We start from the raw sequence: 23088 nt of genomic DNA, 5'->3' as shown, positions 1-23088 counted from the left end.
TGAGTATTCAATCCCTCACAGTATAAGCTCTGGATTCCACCACAGTGCTTTGGCAATGCACGTCCATGAATTTAGGAGGCGGAGCTTTTGAAGGGAAGGGCATTTTTGTTTTGCTGTTGAGTTCAAATACCAACAGTCTTTCTCCAGCACTGCTTAGTCCACCTTTAAGTTGGCAACCATTTTCAGGTTTTGTCAAAAATACAAATCTTCTTCAAGATGCAACATCAGGGAATCGGCCGTTTCTCTGCATTGCTTTGCCTGATCATGGTGAAAACTACTTATGAAATTCACAAGTCCTTAGTGTACCTGGACGTCCCTTGCTGCTTAATGGAAAGCTCAGAAGGGTTGAATGGACACACTGCTGAGTAGCTACACCGGCAGAAGCAGAGCAGAAAAAGAAACACTGTGCCCCAAAACGGCCAAAAGTATCAATGAATGCTTAGTATTTATACCATGCTGTGTGTGTGTGTGTGCGTGCTGGCTTGTATTACAGTCATGGTTGACACTCAGGAGGAGTGACAGCAGCTTTCTAGGAGTATCATCAGTCCAGCTGATAACAGAGGGGCTGTAGCCTCAGAGCAAACACACACAACACACGACACATTGTCTACAAAGAAAACATCACAGCTGTTCATGTACTCATCCAGGTATGTTTATTGTTTTCCAGAATGCACTGACAGACCGGCACAGACATACAGCACAGACAAGAGTGGGCATTCAATAGAAACCAGAAAAAAATCTGATCCCACTGTGATGTTTATGTCTGATAAAAAGGGTTAATAAGTGGAACTGAAGATGGATTATTTACATTGTCTGTTAACATTACAGTGGAGTAAACAGTGCAGCTTCTACAGTGGAGTGATTATCTGAGTATTGTTAAGAGAAATGTGTTTGTGTCATCTGATTATACAAGTGATAATATATGGCCTGTAATGTTACCATGAAAATGTTTACCATATCATTCAGTCATTATAGATACTATAAAATCAGGATTAAGCTCTATGTGGCAGGTTAGTGGATGTGTTGCTCAAACACATTGATTGTGATTGATGAGGCAGTATGTGATTGACAAGTTGAACATAATCAAGGCTGTGACACCTGGGTGTACCTTTCACTCAGCACAACATCCTTTAAAAGGTTTATTTACAAAACACTATTTATTGTTCGATAGATTTTTCATAGTATTAAATATATTACATAAATCATATTCTTACATGCACAAAATGCAATGTTGTACAGTACAGAGAGCTTCCTCTGATATTCATAAAATCAACTACAATCTGTAAATGGACTGATTTCAAATGTGTGGTTCAAGCCTTGATTGAGCCTTCATTATTCTGTCTTTCCTGAATGAAAAAGTCTCACTGTCCACACAGACAAAAGGCTCTCTTTGTTTAACTGGCCCTTTTTATTTAATAATTTTTTTTTTTTTTTTTAGCTATAATCCATTAAATAACTCAATCTTAATATAAATAGTTCATCACTCAGAATCAAAATCAAAACCTCGAAACTCAGGAGATTTTGTTCATTCACCTTGCATAGTGTCCATCTGTTACCATACATGGCCTGGTTGGCAGTAAAAGGGGTTGGCGCAAAAAAAAAAAAAAAGTTTGACAGTGTTGTAGGAAATGAGTATTGTTAAGCATCACAGCAACAACACAACCCCAGCATTAAAGCAAAAGCTCAAGATGTCCCAATTTAATCTCAATGTGCACCATGAGGAACGACATGAGTGTTATAGGTGGCAACAAATTGCACATGGGTTTTTCCGAAAGGTGACTTAAGTCTGTGTCAGTTAGACTGGATAACATACAGTACTTAATTAATGCAATGAAAACAGGACTAAATGTCACCTCTCACTTCCAGTTGTGTCATTTTGGCTTCCAGCTACTGTATGAGGAGAGTAAAAGCAACAATGCTGTAGTGGATCATCACTCAGTACAAGCACTTACTGTATAAATTATTGCACCGCACATGTTGTTAAGTGTTCCCTGCACCAAAAAAGTTACACAGTAAACCCTCAACGAGAGATAAAGAAATGAGCAATTTACAGGGAAGGTAATACTGCTGCTTGGCACACTCTATAAAAATTAAAAAAAAAAAAAAAAAAATCAAGTACATGGGGACTAATGGCCATATGCAAAATGGGAGATGTGTGCAGAAATGCATAATCTGGATTTACTGTACATCTGCTTGTGTGTCCAGTCTGAAGGGAGTTCATTCAGGACTGCCAGTTTCCCAGCACGCAACTCTGTTTTCTGCAGTCCCACAATGCACAGCGTCTACTTGGGCCAGTCTACTCTGGCAAAGAAAGGGTGGGATTTAATATCATCCACGCCTCCCACTCCTGCCCCGAGTCTCTCCATTGGGTTGTACTGGAGCAGCTGCACAGGAAGACAAGGCCGAGATCAAAACAGACAGACACAAAATATTAAATAAAGAAGCTACAATGTGAAATCTGAACAAGAAAAAAAAAAAAAAAAAAGAAAACCTCATTTTCATAGAAGCATCTCTCAGCCAGTGAGCTAAGTACACTGAACAACTGTTAATGAGTGTAATGACTAATGAGCTGTGCTACCAGAGCCCAGACAACAGGCAATCCAGATTAAAATTTTACAGCTTAAGTAACAAGGGATTCTGTAGAGTCCATACATCCAGTCCTTCACAGCACAACGACACTGGGTTCATGGCCGATTTGTACTACACTCAGCAGAGATAAATCCAGGCTAACCATATTAATACATATCTAAAGATTGCCAGTTTTGAGGATTTGCCGTTAGTGTTAAGATATTAGCATGGAGCAAGCTGTCATTAAGCACATGTCCACCACATGTAGCGTATATTTGTTCATCTGTCATAATCTATCATAAAAACACAAATTCCTAGTCTTTTTAGGCAGTTAAAATGATGTGTAGTTTTGATTCTTATTTTAGTAATATCTTTGGTGATGAATTATTTCTGCTGTTGTTGCTGATGAAGGTGTGTTCAATGTGTGTTCAACTACAGTGAACTTTAAAACAAAAAAAAAAAAAAGTTTTTCTTTCAATTCTGTTTCTGCAAAACATTGAATTTCATACAGAAAAAGCAACAAACAGCACACCAGACTCTCACCTGCTCCAGCAGAGATCTGGCCTCCTCTGAAACAGACTCGGGGATGTTTAGAGCCGTGTGGCGGCCGATTCCTGCTGGATGGCACCGGAGCAGAGACTGTGTTGAGGGAAGGAGGGGTGGAAAGAGGAGAGGTAGATAACCATTAATTTAAAACAAAGACACACTGGGAGCTGAGGGGACAGATATAATGACACCCGCAGAGCCTAGGTCAATGTGAGCGCATTGGGACTGGACAAATAGGAGGAGACCAAAGAGCCAGTGCACCTGAATCAACATTGATCGCACCAACTACAACAAGGGCATGGTTTCATCACTGTTGCTCTTTCTTGGAACTGCTGCATGTATCAGACAGAGTGAGAGTCACAGAAAGAATGATGTAGAAAAATGTATTGTTTTTGGTTAGTTTGTTCTCTGTTTACACACAGCAAGCTTACTGGAAGAGCTAACAGTTAGTCAGCAGTAAATGTAAAGCCTTTTGATTTGTTTTCCAGAGTAAAACCTTTGACCATCCAGGTCAAACTGTCAGTTCAGTTAACAAGAAATTGTTGCACTCACAGGAAAATAAAGCAAAACTAATCCCAGAAGTGAGTAAAAGGGAGCACAAGACCTGCAAGTGCTTTTCTAACCACAGAATGTAGTCCTATTCTTAAAATAATTGCCAATAATGACTGTAATCACCGTATACTGCAACTGCACATCTTTCAGTGCATCTACACCAACAAACTGAAAATGCTGGAGCAGAACACGTGTGGCAAGAGAAAACCGTAAACTGTGTTGGGGAACCCTGTGTGTTCTTTCCATCAGTGAGGTCGGTTTGCCTCTATCTCTCTCTCTTTCTCTCTCTTCCCCTCTCCTGATATGTGCTGCGGGAGTTCTGGCTAGGTTCCTAGCTGCAGTCAAGACTGCTCCAGGCAAGATCTTATCCTGCAAGGATCAAGAGACACTATGTGTGCCTGTGTGTGTGTATCCTTGCCAGGACTGTACCCAGACATAATCATCAAAGGAGACATCTGTGTGAGTTTTTTTTTTTTTTTTCTCTCTCTCAGGTAAGTGTGGATGTGTATTGTTCAACATACTTACACTAACCTAACACCCCGACTCATGTTTGGACCATTGAAGGGAACCACTGATGGTTGATACAAAAGTATGCCCACTGGCAATCAGTTAGAATTTATCCAAATTTAATAGACAATGAAAACTTGGAGGGACGCGTTGCACCTGCACTGGGTGTCTGTGTGTGTATATGTCCTTCAAGAGAGCAAGTTATAATTAGCACTTGCATGTGTACATATATGTAACAGCTGAATATGTATTTGTTGCCTTGCAAACATGATTTTCCCCCTCTTCCCAAGCCTGTCTTGAAAGAAGGTCCCTCAGACAGCCCTGATCCGGGACCAGTCGAGCTGCAGCACCTTGAGAGCTGCCCCAGTCTTCACCCTCCACGCCGATCCGAGGTCAGTGCGCTCAGAGCCCGGCGCTGCTCCAGGAGCCAGCAAAGGGGCCCGGGGAGAGCTGACCCCCTGGCCCAGCAGATGGAGCTCAGGCTGGGGGAGAAAGTCACACCGACACCCCTGGCACTCCCCGAGAACCAGAGTAAGAGACGGCAGCCAAGACGCACCTCGCACACACACCAAAACAACAAACTCCACCTACTCAAACACATACAGACACGCGCACAGAATCACACACAACCTGGCACGACCATAAAGAGTGTGAGAGAGTTGAAAGCCAAGACACCTACAGACATCCCACAACACCTTAGCAACAAAGATAACATTTTTTTTTTTCAATACTTTTTTGACTCACCATGCCTGTCAGGAGCTCAAACAGGATGGCGCCCAAACTCCACCAATCACACGCTGTTGTTTCCTCACTGATACCTCCCACCTCTGAAACAGGAGCAAAAAAGAGGAAGAGAGAGAATTAATCAATAAATTAACAAGCACAGAAATAGCTTATGTGTTGGGGAGGAGCATAGGTGAGAATTATCAACTAGTGATCAATGTAAAATGAGAGAATAATTCAAAATGTATAACTAAAATCATTTATTGATCTTAAGCTTACAAGCTGCTTCAGGTATCTTGCTTTCAAACCCTCAACATTAAACAATTCCAGGATGACATCTTGGATTAGTTAATATTTCATTGAACGCACACGATCGATTCAAAATGAGCACAAAAACACGGACACGCTCTCTCTCTCTCTCACACACACACACACAAACAAGTGTGTGTCTCATAAAAGGGTTATTTGCATAATAAAAAAGCAGTTAAATTGAGGAAACCGTCTGTGCCGCAACTTCACACCATCTGCATGACCTGACCTCAAACACACACGCATATAATATAGACACACACACACTCACTAAGAAATGGAAAACAGGGACATGAGAACAAACAGTATAACATTTCTTTTCAGTTTTCTTTACCCCTGTACTTATTTTCAGCTCCTGAAAATAATCTTATTGATCTCATCTGCTGATTATTTTCTCAAACGATTAATGTTTGGTCTGTAAAATGTCAGGAAAATAGTGGCATATTAGTAAATCACAATGTAGTAAAACCCAAATCCATTCAACACGCCAAACTCTAAAGAGATTCAGTTGACGATAACAATAAAAATAAAGCAGCAAATTGTCACATTTAAGAAGATGTAACAATTAAACAGTTAAAATGTTTACCTGAAAAATGACTTGAATGATGAGTCAATTACACAATCAGTTGATTTTTTTTTTTTTCTTTTTCTGTCAATTGACTAAACGCTACAGCTGAAGCTCACAGCCACATTCTGTGAGATTTAGATGTAGAGCCCAAGGGACTGTTGGGACTCACAGTGTCTGTTTAAGCAAGACACAGAAACCAGGAGTGATACTTGTTCGCTAAAGTCAAAAATGTATGTTTCAGTGAGTGTGTATATGTGTGTGTGTATGTGTGTGTGTATGTGTGTGAGCTCCACTGGGTACCAGATGGCCTCTTGTGCCGCTCAGCTTCCCTCCTCTCTGCTCTCTCCAGAGGGAGGGCGCCTGGTCACCCAGAGGGCCGGGACCCAGGGTCACGGCTGTGTGTGCCCAGAGACTGGGCTCCTCAGCTGCGGGAGCATAAGAGACAAAGACCCCTCATCTCCTGGAAGCTGCCGGGAACTCCAGAGGCCTGTGTGGCTCTCTTGCAGCCAAGGTTAGAGAGGGTTATGATACGACTTACACGTTTTGTACACACACACACACAAACACTCACAAACACACACAAATACACAGCCAACTGAGCAACCAGTCTTCAGGGCTCCCCAGGACTACTGTTTTGACAGCCAAGGAGAGAAGATCGTCATTGAACAGACTAGTGATACCTGCGCAGTTATGAGCTAGAGGGGAGACACTGGACACACACACACACACACACACACACACACACACACACACACACACACACACACACACACACACACACACACACACACACGTCTCAGAGCAAGGTCGATGTCATCACAATGGATTAATGTCTAAGGAGCTGCAGGGAGAGTACAGTGGAGCTGGCTACACTTACCGCTCTGTCAGAGCAAGGCAGGGAGAAAGGGAGACAGAGAGAAAGAGGATGGGAAAGGAGAATTAACTGCATCCACAGGCCATAGGTCATTCAAAGCCCACTGATGTGTTCTGTGTGATGTGGACATTTTCAAATTTGACAATACTTCCACTAACTTGGCTTTGTCTTTCTTGAAACTGCACATCTTACAAATTAATTGGGGGAATTCTAAGAAAACAAAAGAATGAGAGCTGAGGAGTTCAGACAACACCATTACAACAATACCGTGTGTTCACCTTGTGGCCTCTTCTTCCCTTTTCCTGCAACAATGCAGTTCCCTCCTGCTTTGTATCTTAATCACACTCCATCTCCTCCCTCCTGGGGGCCATAAGGAACTTTCTCTCTTCTCCTCTTAGACCGACTTCCCTAAAAACTTAACTGACAGTCATTGTTGAAAGAGGAAGTAAAGTATACGCAGGTAGGAAGTAAGGAGGGATCGGTTTGCAATGTTCCAAGACTGCAAGTATGTGTCTTGCGAGCATGGGAGGCTCCGTTGAAATGCTGCCAATTCTTGATATAAGCAACTGAATTATAAATTCAAAACAAATCTATGTGTCATCTGCACTGTGATGGCAGAGTGAAACTATTTAAATAATAATGCAGAAGTACTTTTAGAGTACAGTTTCTTCCCTGGAAATCTTTTCAAAACAATGAGATGACAGCTTAGTGTCAAAAGGGGAACTAAACTTTATCTTGCCATAAGATCATTCTCTGGCTGAGCAGGTAAGAGAAAAAAAAAAAAAAACAGAGAAAACAAACAGCGAGTATTAACTTTTAAGCCTCAGTAACAGACTTTTTACCTCAGAGAGGAAGAATATTGAATTTCCCTTTTCTTAGACACTGAAGACAATCGGTGTTGGCCTTGCTTCCCTCTTAACAGAACAATAAACAATACAGATTTCTGGTCAAATTAGGTTGCGTCTCACTGTCCCTCAACAGCTTGTATTTTTTTTCTTATTAGAGAACAAGCCATGTGATGTTTATCAGTAATGACGGAATGGCGAGAAAGTAAATAAGCAGAAGTGCAGAATAAACAGATTAACACCCTGCCAATGTATTTTCCGAGTCCACTCCTTTGTTTTTTTTCGATGTGAATGTGTGTGTTATAAAAAACATGTTTCCCTCCTTCTTATAGACACACACACACACACACACACACACACATATATATATATACACACAAGCGCACATACGGTCACAGCAGGCCCCCTGCTAGCTTTCTGGCAAACAGTCATAAATCTGTCATCAGGAATGAAGCCATCGCTAGAGCTGACCCTGTCTGGATAAACAGCAATACATAACAAGGGCAGGAGAGACACACATAGTCACTAACCTCACCTCTGTGTTAGTGTGTGTGCGTGTGTGTGTGTTCACAAGCACATACATCTACAGATAAATGCATGCAGCTACATCAGGTACATGCATTTATCTGGGGGGAGATGGGATAAATACAAGCAAGTTCAAAAAAATGAAAAATGAAAAAAAGTGCTTGTTTGTAATGTGTGTAGCAACAACAACAAAAAGGTGGACAGAATGAAGGACAAGAAAAAGAGAGAAAGTTGCCTGTGTTCGAGTAGGACTGTCAGTGGACGTGGAAGTGATCTCTTCGCTTAACGATAGCATAACACACCCCCTGCTGGCTGCTAATATGCATTACATCCATTGATCCACAAGGGATCGACAGTCGTTTAACTAACAGGACCTTTCACACCTGGGCTGAGGTCAGTTAAATTCCAGTTCACATTACTGACATCATCCCCAACGTGTCATAATGGATATTTTCTGACTTAAAAATATTCTTACATCGAATCCATTTCTATTAAGATATATGTGAACTGAAGGTAAACATCCCTCAAACGTGATTCAGACAGTACCACTAATGATTTTTCAGTACACTTGAGGACACTTTTTCCTTTGCCATTTTAGTCAATTAACCAATGTGCAATTAAATACTTAAAAGTTAGTTATGACAATGGATTTAACATTTAAGTTTGGTATCAAGTGAAAAGGTGTTTACAGTTTTTTTTATAAAGGGAATATTTACCTGGTTTTCTTTGGTTCATATTTATACTGATGACCTTGGGTCAAACAAAATAAAGGACATGCTGACCTTTCAAAAATAATCTATATGATCTGGTAATTGTTAAGTCGATGGGCTCATCAGAAAAGTCATTATATGTATTTTGTTTTCATTTTTAGATCACAATAACAGATTTTTTAAAAATGGTGTGCATAATCCAGGTCCCCTCCCAAACCTACCACCCACACACTATTACAAGAGTAAAAATCTCTCACTGCTTTTAATAATATGATTACATTAATAAAACAGTGACTTGTCAAACATGTCTCGGCTTAGCTCTTAGATTTTGAGCTACATTAAACATCTCCTTGTGCTGAGCTTTATCACTGAGTCTTTAGGTCATCTTCATCTGGCCACTGGCACATATGCCTCTATGTGCTTCTATTTCCATTAGTAGGCTTTTAAACAAGCTGTTGCTAAGGGAATAAAAATGCACACTTTGGATATTAGATAGAGCATTTGTTGCTTTCAGATTTATTACAACGGTGTCATACCGTACGTTCTAGACACAAGGAGGATTTAAATCTGAAGTGACCTTCCTGGCTTGAGAGAGAGGATGAATATGAGAGAATAGCTTAATATAAGTGCGTGGGAGAGTGAATGAGTATGAGGGTCACTGTGTACGTCTCTGAGTGTGTCCAGTGTTTTCAGCGAACAGTTAACCATCCTGCATATTTAAGAAAAATGTCATTAAACACATCAAATATAATCTATCCAACAGCCCAAGTGTGAAGCCATATGCTTAAAGCAGCAACATATTGGAAAAGTTATCCACCCATAGATGCCAAATGCATGCGTATGCACGCACACATACATACACACACAAACACCCGCCACACACAGAAGTGCTAAGTAGGGACATGGACTGTAGTCTAGCAGCAGTTTGTTTTAAGCAGCTTTTAAACAGCATGCCAGAGCTGCCACAAGCTTGCTGGGGGCAACACATGGGGTTACCACACTACAGGCTCACTGTTGCACAACAGCACACTCTACAGGACAACAAGAGTACTACAACACAATCTAGCTTCCTCAAAACTGTGGTAGCAAGTTTGTAAAAAAAAAAAAAGAACAGACATTTTCCATTTATTCTGCGGGTATTAACCAATCTGAGCAATAATCAAAATGTAAAACAACACTGCCAAGTTGTATACCTTGTGTATTCCTTATATACAGTGCCTTTCACCTCATAAAACAACAGGACAGAATGCAGGCGCACCTTTGAATAGGGATTTCTGTCATTTTAAGAGCCAAAAAGAATCACAGCATTCATTTGTTTCTTCCCCTTTGAGTAGTGTGTGTACACTTGGGTAGTTTATTCATGTCTGGCTATGAATGAGGGTTTTGTGACCATGGGAAAGTGGCCTACTTATGGTCCTGCATGCCTGCATAGAATTAACCCCACATAAACCTTTGAGCTGACAGACAAACATACCCAAAATGAGGTTCCTAAATAATAAGTACAGAATGAGTAAATAAGAAAAAAACAAAAACTGTGGTATGATGTGTATGTATATCTCACCCGGTGCACAGTACATATTGGCAACGGCCTCTTTGTCACAGGACTCCTCCACGTCACTCCAGCTACAAAAGTAAGTGATCTGAACATGACCTGAGGAGAGAGGAAAAGATACAAAGTGTTCAGCTCAGAGTCTAAGTGTGAAACATCTGTCTAATGCTCTACCTGTTGTCAACCCCGCAGTCAAGTGTCACTCTGAATCTCTACTTTTCAAACTGTTTATTCACCTTTAGAGCATTTCCTTCCTCCGTTCCTTTCTGCCTCTCTAAATCTCTCTGCGAGCTTTTCAAGCACACAGCCCCGGTGATTACTCCTGTTTAGCGGCTACCCGTTAACGCTATCATTAGAACTAATGGTGTCATTAGGTAGCCGTGGCCATTAGCCTGGGCTAGCCAGACTGATGCACCACACTATGCTGTTGATGGGCCCTTTAGAACAATAATTACCACCAGGGAGACGAAAACAGCCACTCAGCTAATTAGACGCTTGTTGATAACGAGGTGGAGAAAGATGATTGTAGGACGACAAAAGAAGAAGTTGAGGGGGAATCTGTGACCTCCTGGTAAAACAACACTTTCCCTTCTGGAAGAGCCTTCATTTTGGTAAATAGATTAGATCATGGTTGACTGAAGGAGAGAGTCCCTCAGTCAAATACAACTGGCTCTAAGAAAGGGATAAGCAGAGATCCTGACTTCAAATCTCAAAAAAATATTCATTTTTTGCTGAACAAAAATGAGACACACAGCACAGCAGCTTCAGAGGGATCTGATGTTACACTTGTTGTGAGAGAAAGATGAGCACATGCCACCTTTATGATGCTCTTTGACACCATACAGGATGTGGACAATTAAGTACTCTTGCTTGGCTTTTCAAGGGAAAAGATCATTTAGATCGTCGTGTGCCACTACAGTCCCACATTTCTGATGAGGACAATTCAGACGAGGAATCAGCGGATGATTTTGTGTTGAAAATGTTGAAGAAACGTTTACGCTTGTAAACATAAGGTAAGTCATTAATGATTGTTTTTCGTCTTTGCTTTAGTTTTTGGAGGGTCAGCTGTCACGCATATATTTTGCACTGAGCTAATTTAATCCCTTTTTTAACATTGTGGTCACTATTATTATCATTCAATTAATATATCTCTAGGTACATGTGTTATTGTTTAGCAGTATTTCAGCACATATTGCAAGAATGATTTTTTCTCCATAGCCAACACCGAGACACATTTTTAGGATATATTTCAACTCTTCGTGTAATAGCAGAATAAAACACTCAAACAGAACCAAACTCGACTAGTACAAGCGGATGGATGTCTAACCTTGGTAGTCGAGCAATATGTTGTTGGGATTTAGGTCTCGACAGATGATGCCCTCTTGGTGCAGAGAATCCAGGGCTGTCACCATCTCTACGGCCCAGCACTGCACAAACTCCTCTGGGATACGAGCTTGGGACGCAGCCAACGACAGCTCGTCCAGCTCTGCAAACAGCCGTGATACTTCTTTATCAAATTCGCCGCCACCTGTATTACTAACAACTCTTGATGATTCACCATCAAGATCTAATAAACTCTCAACCACCGCACAGGCCTCAGTCTCATTTGTGGCTGGGATGGAGTCTGCACTGGGGTCTGTGTTTACTCTTGTACCGGATTCTGGTTTCTCACTATGTGGGTCAGTATCCGGAATTCCTGGATCAAGGGGGAGGTCATTATTTTGGCATTCGGGATCAACAAACATTTTGTCAGAGGCCTCTTGGCCAAATGTCAGGCTGTAGTCGTCCCACAGTGAAGGGAGGGGAGAACAAGATGCAACACTGGTGTCACAGGTTGCAGAGGCTGTACACAGAGATGAAAGCTCCTGCTCCAGTGGCTGCTCCTCCCCTTCCTCAGGCTGGCTGTGAAGCTGTAAAACATCAGGCTGGATTAACTTCTGAGGAGAGGCTGTGGCCTCGAGACCCAGACACACTCCTGAAGTCTCTAATTCCTCCTGTAACGAGTCAACAGTTCCACTCACTACAGGAAGGTTGACCAAAAGATCTGGCGGGTGACCATCATCCTCCACTACTGCCTCTTTAAATGAAATGACTGGCACGGACTCGTTGGAGCCTTTATCACTGCAGTCCAACCACCAAAGCTCTGAGCTGTGGCCCTTGACTTCCTGAGCCAGCTCTGGAAGATCCTCTGTGACATCCGATCCCAGGTCAGACGTAGAAAAGAGTGGGACCTGCTTTTGAGGGGGGCGCTGCTCTCCCAAGTCAAGGCAGGTGACCTCGCTTGCACTGTCTTTGCTGTCAATACGGAAAAACTCCATTGGCGTGTGCTTGGACTGATCGAGAGACAGAGGCACAACAGGGGAGGGTAAAGGACTAAAAACTTCGCTGTGGTCCTGTCCTTCGCCGCGGTCTTGCTCATTGTCATGGGTGTTGCCACTTTTGTCAGACGACTCGGTGAAGAAGCCAAGTTCCTGAGAGCTGAGAGGTGAAGAGAGGCTGTCGTTGCTCAGCAGTGAGCGGCTACGTGAGGAAGTGGTGGTCGTTGCAATGGGCACTTCCAGTGACAGCATTTCCCGTTCACTCTTCTCTTCTCCTTCCTCTAGTGCATCTGGTTCTACTTTGTCTTGTTCATACTCATTGCAAAGAGTCAAGTAACTGTTGGTGCACTCTTCCTCAGAGGTGGCTCCAGAGTCTGCCTGCGCCCCAGTTTGTTCCATAAGCCTGGGAGGAAGAACACTCTTAAGGGGAGATGCGGTGAGGTTTTTTCCCTCCTTCTGCACCTCTGAGACAGAATCAGGACCAGCAACAGGCCCTGAACCAGAACTGGCTGAACCTACATCCAGCTGTGGTACAGCATGTTGCGGAGAGTGTACAGCTGCTGTGTGGCTCTTCTGGATGAAAGGAATGTCAAAGCTCTCCTCTGGGCTTGAATTACGTAGGTACTTTCCAATGTGAGACCACAATTTCCCACCTGAAGATAAAAGAAACAGGGCATTAAAGACTCTAATATAGAGGTTAGAAGATACAGCAGGGACATTAAGGAGGAATGAGTAATTAGAGAGAAAGCTGTCTCATGTGCTACATTCTGTTCCTTAGCTACAGTTACCATGTTCAAAAATGTCTCTATAAATACAAGGAAGAGGGATGGTTGATAGATGTTTAAACAAAGTTATGTAGCAGACTTCTTAAAGTTGTTTCAATGTGGTGACAATCTACAACAGAAACACGGCTGAAATATCCCGCTATGAGGCCTGGCGCAGGAATCAGCTGTGGGCTCCCACACACATTCTCCCAGGGTCTCAGAAACCAACCAGCGTCTCTAGCTAGCTTTACTGTATGTCAGTTAGTGTGATAATTTGAATATGTGTTTCAAATATTTACCACCTCATTAAAATGGCAACAGAAATATTAGAAGTGTTAAAACTAGATTTTGAAAAGGGATCTCCAGGGGTCTGTTCTTAAGATGTGATGGAAGTGTAAATATGAATGAGCAAGAGGGATCTGACTCTAGCTTCTGAGGGTCCTTGGTTACCAGGACTATTTGGTGAAAAGGGTCATTAGTTTCCACTTAGGAATGAGGAACCAAGGTAAACAATACCAATTGTGACTGAAACCAATTTGGCTAAATGGGGTTGGGTGTGTGTGTGTGTGTGTGTGTGTTTTAGGCTCCAAGTGTAATGTTAGTGTTTTGACTTCTCTCTGTCTTACACACACAAACACATGGACACACAGACACGCGCAGGCATACAGATACACACACAGCTGTAGTGTGAGCAATTGGAAGCCAGCATCTGTTGTGTGTGATGAGAATGGATAGGGAGTTCACAGTGATGATAATGATAGCGGGGCAGCTCGATGGCTTAGAAAGTAAAACCATCCATATGTTGTTTTGTCCAATGTCACTCAGGTCACTGCCTCCCTCCGTCTGCCTGTCTATCCTCATTCAACCTATCAGCTGCTAACAGCATACTATAGATGCGTAAGGAGCAACTCCAGGTTTTCTGAATAACAGAGCTGGGATGTAACGGTGGTGAAACTATGCCTTTTCTGGCATTTGTTTAGCTTTATTAGATTCTGTTTAACAGCCCCATATGATATTCAGTACTGTCCACTAATATTAGCACAGGTTGGTTATGGAGTACACCAGATTGAATAGGTCACAGGGCATTAAAATGGGTGCATTTCACTGTATGCACTCAGCCACACAATCCACACACACATCCTAGAGTGAGTGGGATGTAAGGAGGCCCAGGTGTTGGCATAGCTAATGAAGCATGGTGCCACCTGGTATTCAGAATAATGACCTGTGACACACACCCATCTCTATCAAACATCTGTCTGGAACAAGGGCAGAGAGAGGGGCGGGAGACGAGAGGAAGAGACATCAGGTGAAGGAAGGGAAAAGACAGTCGGAGGTACAGAAGACGAAAGAGGGAAGGGAAGAAATGGCTGTGTGCGTCTTACCTTCAGCATACTGCAGCAGAAGGAAAACCGTGTCTTCAGAGACAATGAACTTCCTGAGCTGCACCATGTGGGGCACAGAGTGAGGCATGATGGTTCTCTTAGTCCGCCCACAGTCACTGCTCTTCCTCAGACCCTATCATAAGAAAAGAGAGAAGTAATTAAAATTGAACTAGGCGCATAACAATAGACTGTGGATTTAAGGACAGGAAGCGAAAAGGAAAGTTAACCCAAATAAAGAGGGTATGGACAGGAGGAGGAAGAACAAGGAGAGAGTTTAGGTTGTGTGAAGACAAGGTGTAAAATGAAAAAAAAAAAGAGAAAGGGACTGTGGCAAAGGAGAAAGCTCCCATTAACGAAGAGCCAACTATGCCCCATGGCAAGCCAAAGTCACTGGATTCATCAAGCCACATACAGCGCGTGACTTTAAAAGAGCCACATAAATCTATCAGCGCTACACGTAAAGTTCACATTGGCCGCGAGTGTGTGTAGGCATGTGCGCACGTGTGTGTGTGTGTAGTCATCTGTGCCCGCGCTGTGCGTTGGCATCTGGCACACGTCTCACACCTGAGAGCAGAGGAGCTGACAGGGACAGGCCCATTAGAATCAATTACACCGGTCACACACAGGGGCTTCTGGCACACTTCACACTTACACTTACAGTCAGGAAGACAAGGATGAGGGGCGGGCGCACACACACACACACACACACACACACACACACACACACACACACACACACACACACACACACACACACACACACACACACACATACACACAACCACACACACTACACTTACTTTCAGGATGAACATCTCTTCTGTTCTCTTGTCCATGACCAAAAGAACCTGTGATGGAAGAGTGCCATTAATTGCCATGTATGAACAGACAGTCTAAACACAGTCTAAAATGATGTAGTGGTTATGTCCTCCAGAGCAGTGTTTTTCAACGACTGGGTCAGGGCACACATAAGGGTCAGCGCAAGATAAATGTAGGTCCCTAAATTATGCCAGAAAAACTGGCATTAACATGTCGGCTCCTGCTGTGTTCACAAAACCAAGTCCAAGTGTAAGAGGAAAAAAGAACAACGGAAAGGTGACAGAATTAACACATATTTTCATAAACAGATTATACTGAAAATCGCTTAGTTCATTAATTGATTAGGTGAGTGACAGAAAAATGAAATGACAATATATATATAATATTATCATTATTCTACTTTTCCCTTTTTGTTTTTAATTTTTTTTTGCTCTCTTTAGGTTCTGAACTGCTGTTTGAACAAATTCGATCAGAAAAATTACAACGGCCATTTTTGGACATATCATAGACTTAACAAGAAAATAAATAACTGACAAAGTAATCATTACTGAAAATAATCATTAGTTGCAGGTTTTATGAGATGCACACATTTCTTTCCTGTGCTCCTGAATTTTTTAATTTTGGAGTACACATGTTCCTTGAAAAATATGTCACCAGAGAGCTGTGCAATGCGTCACAACAAACACAGCAATGGCTATAAATGCCACCTTTAAATCCCTACGTTCCTCCCATCTGCACCCTGATTCCAACAACAACAAAAAAGAAGCTCCTACCACCTCTCATCTCACTTTCCTTTAGTTCCTCTCTCTGTCTCTCCTTTTTTTCCTAATGTCTTTATTTCCTCCTGCTTTCAACCCTTCTTTTTGCTCTGACATCTCCATTGCTCTTCTGCTCCCTCGCCGCCTCAGGGGACAGCTTGAGCATATGTGTGTGACCCGGTGTGTGTTTGTGCGTAGTGTTGTGCGTGCGTATGTTTTCTGGGTGCGTTTTCTCCATGTGACCCTGGCTGGGACCAAACAGGTGCAGGCTAAATGGATATGAATGGAGCTGTGAGTAAACAGAGTGGCAGTGCTAGCCAGGGCGCTAATATAATTAAGACACAAACATCAGGAAAGGGGGGATTTGGAGAGGGGGGGCAGAGGGGGGGCACTAGGGTGAGGAGCTCTCTCCATCTGTCCCCTCTGTCCCCATTAAAAGTGAAAGGAGGAAGGAGATGGAGGAGGGTAAAGAGGAGAGGAAAGCGGGCCATTTCTGGATAGCCTAGTTTTGACTTGTGTGTGTTTGTGGTTTTTTCTGCTGTGTTTTTATTTGTTTGTGACATATTTTGGATTTTCTGTACACCTCTGCAGAGTAACACGTGTTGGTGTTGTGTCAACATTTTCCTTGGGGTTTTGTGTGTGTGCGTGTGTGTATAGGATGAGCATCATTGACTCAATGTTGTGTGTTGCTTTCTGAGCTGCCTGCCAAGTCATTTCATGGCTGAGTGGTGAAGTTGCTTCGCCAGCAGCTGGTTGAGAGGACCAGCAACCCAAACTGACCTTGTGGTAGTCATAACTGACGCTGAACATACACACACCAAGCCCTTACTATACTATCCAGTAAATCTATTACACTTTATTACATCAGATAAAAGAGATGGTTGAAGAAGGAAAGGACATAAGGAGGAGAAAAGTTGGAGTTGAAAGGTGTAGATACCATCCACGATTATCTGGGCTGGCACTCAATACTAAACAAATGAGTGTCTGATGATCCAAAGTGTAATTATTTTTGTTAGGTTATTATTTTGTTTTCACCTTAACAATTGTCTTCAATGTTTACTTTAATATTCAAGGAGAAAATTCTGACATTGGATCAGGAAAAGTCGACTGCTTTTTTTTTTTTTTTTTAAACACAGATCTATTTTTGTCTATGTGTACAGACTCTCTTGGCAGGTAGAAAAAGACAAATTATTTATTGGGTTTATGAATGAATGACATCAAAATAAAAATCACAAAATCTGGTAGCAAGATGTACAACTTGCTTATCGTAAACTGACCTTATCTATGACCCCCAACACCCTGTAAGCTCTCAGCTCTTCAGATGGACTCTGCTGGCCTCCTCTGCTGGTGGAAGGGCAGCACTGTGCCCCCAAAGCCTTGGGGAAAAAAAAGAAACATTTCACAGTGTTTTAATGGTGTGCAATTTTCTCATGGAAATATTTTCACCTTCATTAGGTATCATGACCTCTTAAAACATGTGGCCCAAGTAATATGTGTTTATAGTTTGCACTGTCATTGTGTATTTCAAAAGGTAGGTTTAATATTTTTCAGCACAGACTTGCTGTGATTTTTTCATCTGTAATAAATCCGACCACACTCCAATACACTGCCTCAAGTGGGTTGAGGACCCTGTTGGATACAAGCATATGAAGTACATTTGCATAATCTAACATACACAGGAAAAGGGCCAATGACACTTCCCTCCCACTCACCGCTGTCTGCGTTGACCCTTGACCCATGTTGCTTCTCAGATGCTGACTGGATATCTGTTCTGCACGCATCAGATACTCTGCAGTCTTCTTCTTCACTGCCTCTCGCCGCGTGGGACTGGGCTCACCTGAAATAGGGGTGATTGAGATGATTAGAATAGAAGAAATTTTCTTTACAAAGCAGTTTTTACAGTTTCGGGTGTAAAGTTTCTGTACTAGCATTTTTCTGTACTAGCATTTAAATGGATTCCACTGACCTAACAGAAATGGTAGCCAGCTCTTGGCCAAACTGACCTTGCACTCCTTGCAGCAGCAGGTCCACTCCGTTGCGATAGTAAGAAAAAGCTGCCTGGTAATCCTGCTCTTTCTCCTTCTGTACAGCCAGACAGATGAGCTCGCTGGCTTTGTCTAGGTAGTCTGACTTTACGTCCTTTGGGTTGCCACCGATGGCTTTCTTCAAACTGCCAGAGAAGAGCGGCGTTCGGCCTGGCCAGCTGACCTCTGGGTTTGGGGCTGAGGAGGCAGGGATAGGCGCAGGAGATGGGGTACGGCGATCGTGCAGGGAGGGCAAGCGAGGGCTGCAGCTGCTACTAATGTTGGTAGCTCCCCCCTGTGGCTGGTTTGGGGAGGTGCGGCCTGAGGCCATGCCATCATCCAGCTCAGCCAAAGAGTCTGTATCCACAGCCAGGGAGGTCAGGTCGCTGTCACTGGACGGGCCTGGAGAGGGAAGAATGCCTGGGTCAGTACTGACAGACACATACATACACACTATATAATAAATCTATATATGATCAAAAACCTCAGGAAATCTAATGTATTTTTTAATTTAATGAACAAACAAACAACAAACTGTACCTCCATACTCAGATGTGATAGTCAAATCATCTGCCCCACTGATGTCTCTTTGAACTGAAAAACATGTCCACACATCTCTGAGTAAGTGTGAATTTACAGCCACAGTAAATTAAAAGAGAGAGTTAGTGTCAGTGACCCTACCATCAGAGCTGCAGTCTGATAAACTGTCTGCCAGGAAATCCGAAAAGGGCTCAGCGGGGCCAATGAGCTCTGAGCCGTCGTGGACCTCGCCGCCCTGGAAAAATATTAACAACATTGCAGTCCACAGTCTTTCTGTAAATGATGTGTATCTCTGCCTGTGTGTGTATATTGTACTTTAAAGAAATCTTGGATGTGCTGACTACTGTAGAGAGCAGGGATATTAGCAGAGAACTGCAGCAGATCCTCAGAGCACTGTCTTCTTTCCTCAATCACCGAGTCATCAAAACGACCTGAGCATGCATACACAATGACACACACAGAGTGATATTTAAAATACATGGTTATAATACGCTGTCTCAGCAGTACTACTTTTTCAGGACAGACTGGACACTACAGTGACTCAGTATCGGAAAGTGACAAGACCGAAGGAATGAAGTTTGATGCTGAACTCACAACGGTTCTTGTTAACTGGAAAGTAGACAGCTGTTAATGCTAATGTTGGCTATGTAACAATAGCAAAAACTTAGGAACAGCTCCCTTAAGTTCAGCGGGTGATCATATCCAGAAAGAGTAGTACTTGCTGAGCCGTCACAAGAGTCATGACTACTTTTTCTGTAGTTCAAAGGTCCAGGATTTATTGTATTGTGCTAAAGCACTCTATTGCAGTTTTTCTTTGGTCACTAGAGATCACTAAAGGTTTAGTAGAAACCAAATGTTAAGATCCTAGAGGCCAATAAAAATCATAAAGGAGAAAAGGACTCTGCAGATCTAGGTCCAACGCAAACATCAGGGCAAATGTTTGACACAGAGGGATTTAGTAGGTTAGTTTCTTACCAAAGACTTTGGCCTTGGCAAAGGGAGGAAACAGCTCTGACTGGCTACATACATTCTTGTGCAGCTGCCAGAGATTCTGATGAAGCTTCCGGAAATCACTGTATCTCTTCCATACTGTTATCTACAGAGAGGGAGAGAGGAGAGATGGATGAAGATAGAGAGGACGTTGACTTAGGGCAGGAATGATTATATCAAACTGATTATATTTATGTTCTTTACCAAACACTGCTTGACAGAGTAACTTGATTTAGTACTTGCCTGTAAAAGTAATCTCAATAATTAACTGATTTTATAATATCTGAATAATTTAAAGATTTTTTTTTATAGTGACAGTAAAGATAGACAGGAAAGTCAGGGGGAGATGGAGAGAGAATGACATGCAGCAAAGGGCCCGGCCATAGCACCTACCAGGTAAGCTACCAGGGCACCTCAATATCTGAATAACTTAAATATTCATTATGTCTTGTTAAAGACAACACAAAAATTTAGAAGACTTTACTCACCTCATATGACAAGCTAAAGCCTCATCATACCACCATCTTGTGTAATAAAACTTCAAATACAAGTCATAACATTCACGCACAAACATGGAGTTCCCTACTCTGTGGAATAAAGAAAAACATAATGTTGCAAGAATCTTGGCTGGGCAGCTGGTGTGAGACAAACTGGGTTGACCACCACTCTCAAATAGGAGCGCCACTAAGCAATAGAGGTATGTGTGTATCGAGGCAAAACTCTGTCACTCTGTATCTAAGACACACATGCAGTAATTGACATCATGCCGGTTGCATTAGCGCTGGTTCCAGGCCGGACTGCATTCCTCAGTTTGTTTCAAAAGAAAGAGAGCATGTTTGTGTGTTTTTACTGTGTGTTCATGAAACACTACGAGAAAAACGGATAGATAAATGTTCTGGTAAAATATTTAAAAACAAATCAGTTGCCTGGAGCCAAAAATAAATCTTTAAAATGGTTACACTAGAGCAATCTCTGAAGAACTGGATTTAGGAGATGTGACAAGCGTTCCTTAACATTAAATCTTTGGACGACAACAGCTGGTATGTCAGTACACTGACATAGAGATGATGAACTTGCAATGTAAAAAATGTATAATGTATGTGTGTGTGAAAGAGAAATCCCTTCTGATGTAAGCCTAATTCTTGATTTTTAAATTAACTATTTTCTCAATTGAATTTTCCGGTCAGAAAGAACTACACTCTCTGAAAGGAAGCAGATTAGGGATGCAGAGCCACACGCACACACACAACAAGCAAAATTTTTAAATATGTTATTATATTGGTCTTGTAAGGTCCAAACCAACTTAGGCCGAGGAAAATTCCTTGTTAAATTACATCAAACTCTTTTCCAAAAACTTCAGCTGTCTGCCAAAGTTCTGCACACTGACAAAGTCACCACATAAAGACAATAATGGCTTACCTCTTGGACATCTTCTGGGTTCTTCCTGGAGATTATCTGTGTGGCAGAGGAAGAAGAGGGCTAAAGGCTTTAGAACCTCTATGTGTGTGGTTCTTATATCAAAAATATAAGATGCCAGAGCTGGTTTTCGCTACAAGGACTTTTTTGTGGGGCTAAGTATGAGCCGGGACACAGCTCTGAGTGTGACAATGAGTGCTTTATAAAGCGAATGACGGAAATCTCGAGAGTTAGAACGAGACATCACCAACATTCATAACAAACAGGATGTCAGGCAGGCGAAGACAAAGAAACTCAGCCGGTCCTTGTCCTAAGTTATTAAACTGGGGATGTTCCCATATAGCTGTAAAATCACAGAACACACTGGTGATTGGATGTCTGACAGAAGTGTGGACAAATAATGAGATATTTCTTTTCATTTAATCACCAGAAGACATACTTATCCATGTCAACACTTGATCTGTGAGTTGCTGCATATTATCAATGGGGACAGGGACTCATGTTTACTACTCAAAGCCCCATTGTCCAAAACCGAAAAAGTTATTTTTTATTCTAACTACATCTTTTCAGAGTAGAGAGGCACTTTATCCTGGCAGATAATTTAGAGAGTTTATGACATTGACATGTTTATTTAGTTAAAATAGGCGATGGTATTTCTCCATCCCAGATAGCGGGTGTTGATTATCAGGATGCACCCAAAGCGCTCGTTACTTCTTTCAAGTCAGTTAACTGGGAAACTTGCATCAAAATATAATGGCGATATGAACTAACTGTTCTCGTTAACGCTATCTTCTTGATGCTCGTCTTTTGCAACGCTTCACATAGATCCTTAGCTATTAAGTAGCCTGACAACATTGGGTTAACACAACGTTTGGGTCGGATTCAGCCAGTATTGCTAATATTGCTAATGTATTTTAGCAACTAGACAACCCACTGGGAGTAAAAAAACCTAAGATGTTAGAACATTATCAAGTCTAAATGTGCCTGTTAGTTACATCTGTGGTGTTCACAAAAGCTGTTACAACTGTCAGCGGATAACAAAGGGGTAAACGTAACGTTACTTGTGTTTACATCATATTAGCTTGGCTAGCTAGATAGCTAGCTAACAACACCTTGCATTAGCCTAGCTGTCAGAGTGGTCATCCTCCCTTCACTTACCCTTGCGGTGACTTTGTACACAGTATAGCCTTTCTGGTGCTTTTTAGGGTCTGTGACAGTATAAAACCGAGCAAGTTCTCCTCTGTCCCGCTGCGATATCATTCTGATAGTGACAACATTGCCAAAGCTACTAGTCGGCTAGCCGTTCACATTCATTCCCTGACAGCACACTGACAGGCAAGGAAATAAGTTGGAGCTCCCCCCTGAGGAAAGACAGTGAAACTGCATGCTTTAATGTCACTTCCATCCACTTTTTTAGACATTGATGACACCAGTTTTTAATATATGATTTCTGATATATATGTATACTTAATGAAGTGATTGGCACTTTTTATATAATTCAACAATTAACAATCAGCAGTGGAGGTAATGAACGCAATTATGTACACAAATAGCCTCCGTGTTAGTGCCATATATTGTAATACATAATCATGTATGCATAAACTAAATGAGAAATATTTAAGATAGAGCAGAGTTGGGCTGTAGTATATGGTGGCTCACTAATGGCTTATGGGACACTTGAATATAACAGAGCCATTATCAATGTTATCAGTAACACCTGTGAAAAAGGCCTGTTTAGCAAGTGATAAAGTACAAAATAACAAGTGTAATCCAGCAAATTAAACACCATGTCATATTCATA

At 42.0% G+C, this 23088-nt stretch overlaps 1 protein-coding gene across 1 annotated transcript; it reads right to left on the bottom strand.

The window, feature by feature from the left end:
- Positions 1-630: 630 nt before the first annotated feature.
- On the bottom strand, positions 631-22588 carry rps6kc1 (ribosomal protein S6 kinase C1). Its single transcript, XM_022770379.1, has 16 exons — positions 22446-22588; positions 21291-21326; positions 19857-19977; positions 19197-19312; positions 19023-19116; positions 18882-18935; positions 18321-18743; positions 18030-18154; positions 17595-17693; positions 15541-15588; positions 14741-14873; positions 11604-13247; positions 10289-10378; positions 4918-5000; positions 3112-3207; positions 631-2384 (listed from the first exon to the last, which is right to left on the bottom strand). The coding sequence occupies exons 1-16, from the start codon at positions 22545-22547 to the stop codon at positions 2283-2285; spliced, it is 3366 nt and encodes a 1121-aa protein (XP_022626100.1). The 5' UTR covers positions 22548-22588; the 3' UTR covers positions 631-2282.
- Positions 22589-23088: the final 500 nt, after the last annotated feature.

This window comes from Seriola dumerili, unplaced genomic scaffold (assembly GCF_002260705.1).
Source record: "Seriola dumerili isolate Sdu_G_001 unplaced genomic scaffold, Sdu_1.0 BDQW01000025.1, whole genome shotgun sequence".
NCBI lineage: Eukaryota > Metazoa > Chordata > Actinopteri > Carangiformes > Carangidae > Seriola > Seriola dumerili.
This window is presented reverse-complemented; position numbering and strand designations above follow the sequence as displayed.

What these genes read in the sequence shown, in the direction of transcription:
- rps6kc1 (XM_022770379.1), bottom strand. Translation starts at nt 22,547, where the DNA reads ATGATATCGCAGCGGGACAGAGGAGAACTTGCTCGGTTTTATACTGTC. An exon ending in TGTACAAAGTCACCGCAAGG is followed by an intron (nt 21,327 to 22,445) that starts GTAAGTGAAGGG and finishes TCTGCCACACAG; the next exon opens with ATAATCTCCAGGAAGAACCC. An exon ending in ATCAGACTGCAGCTCTGATG is followed by an intron (nt 18,936 to 19,022) that starts GTAGGGTCACTG and finishes CATGTTTTTCAG; the next exon opens with TTCAAAGAGACATCAGTGGG.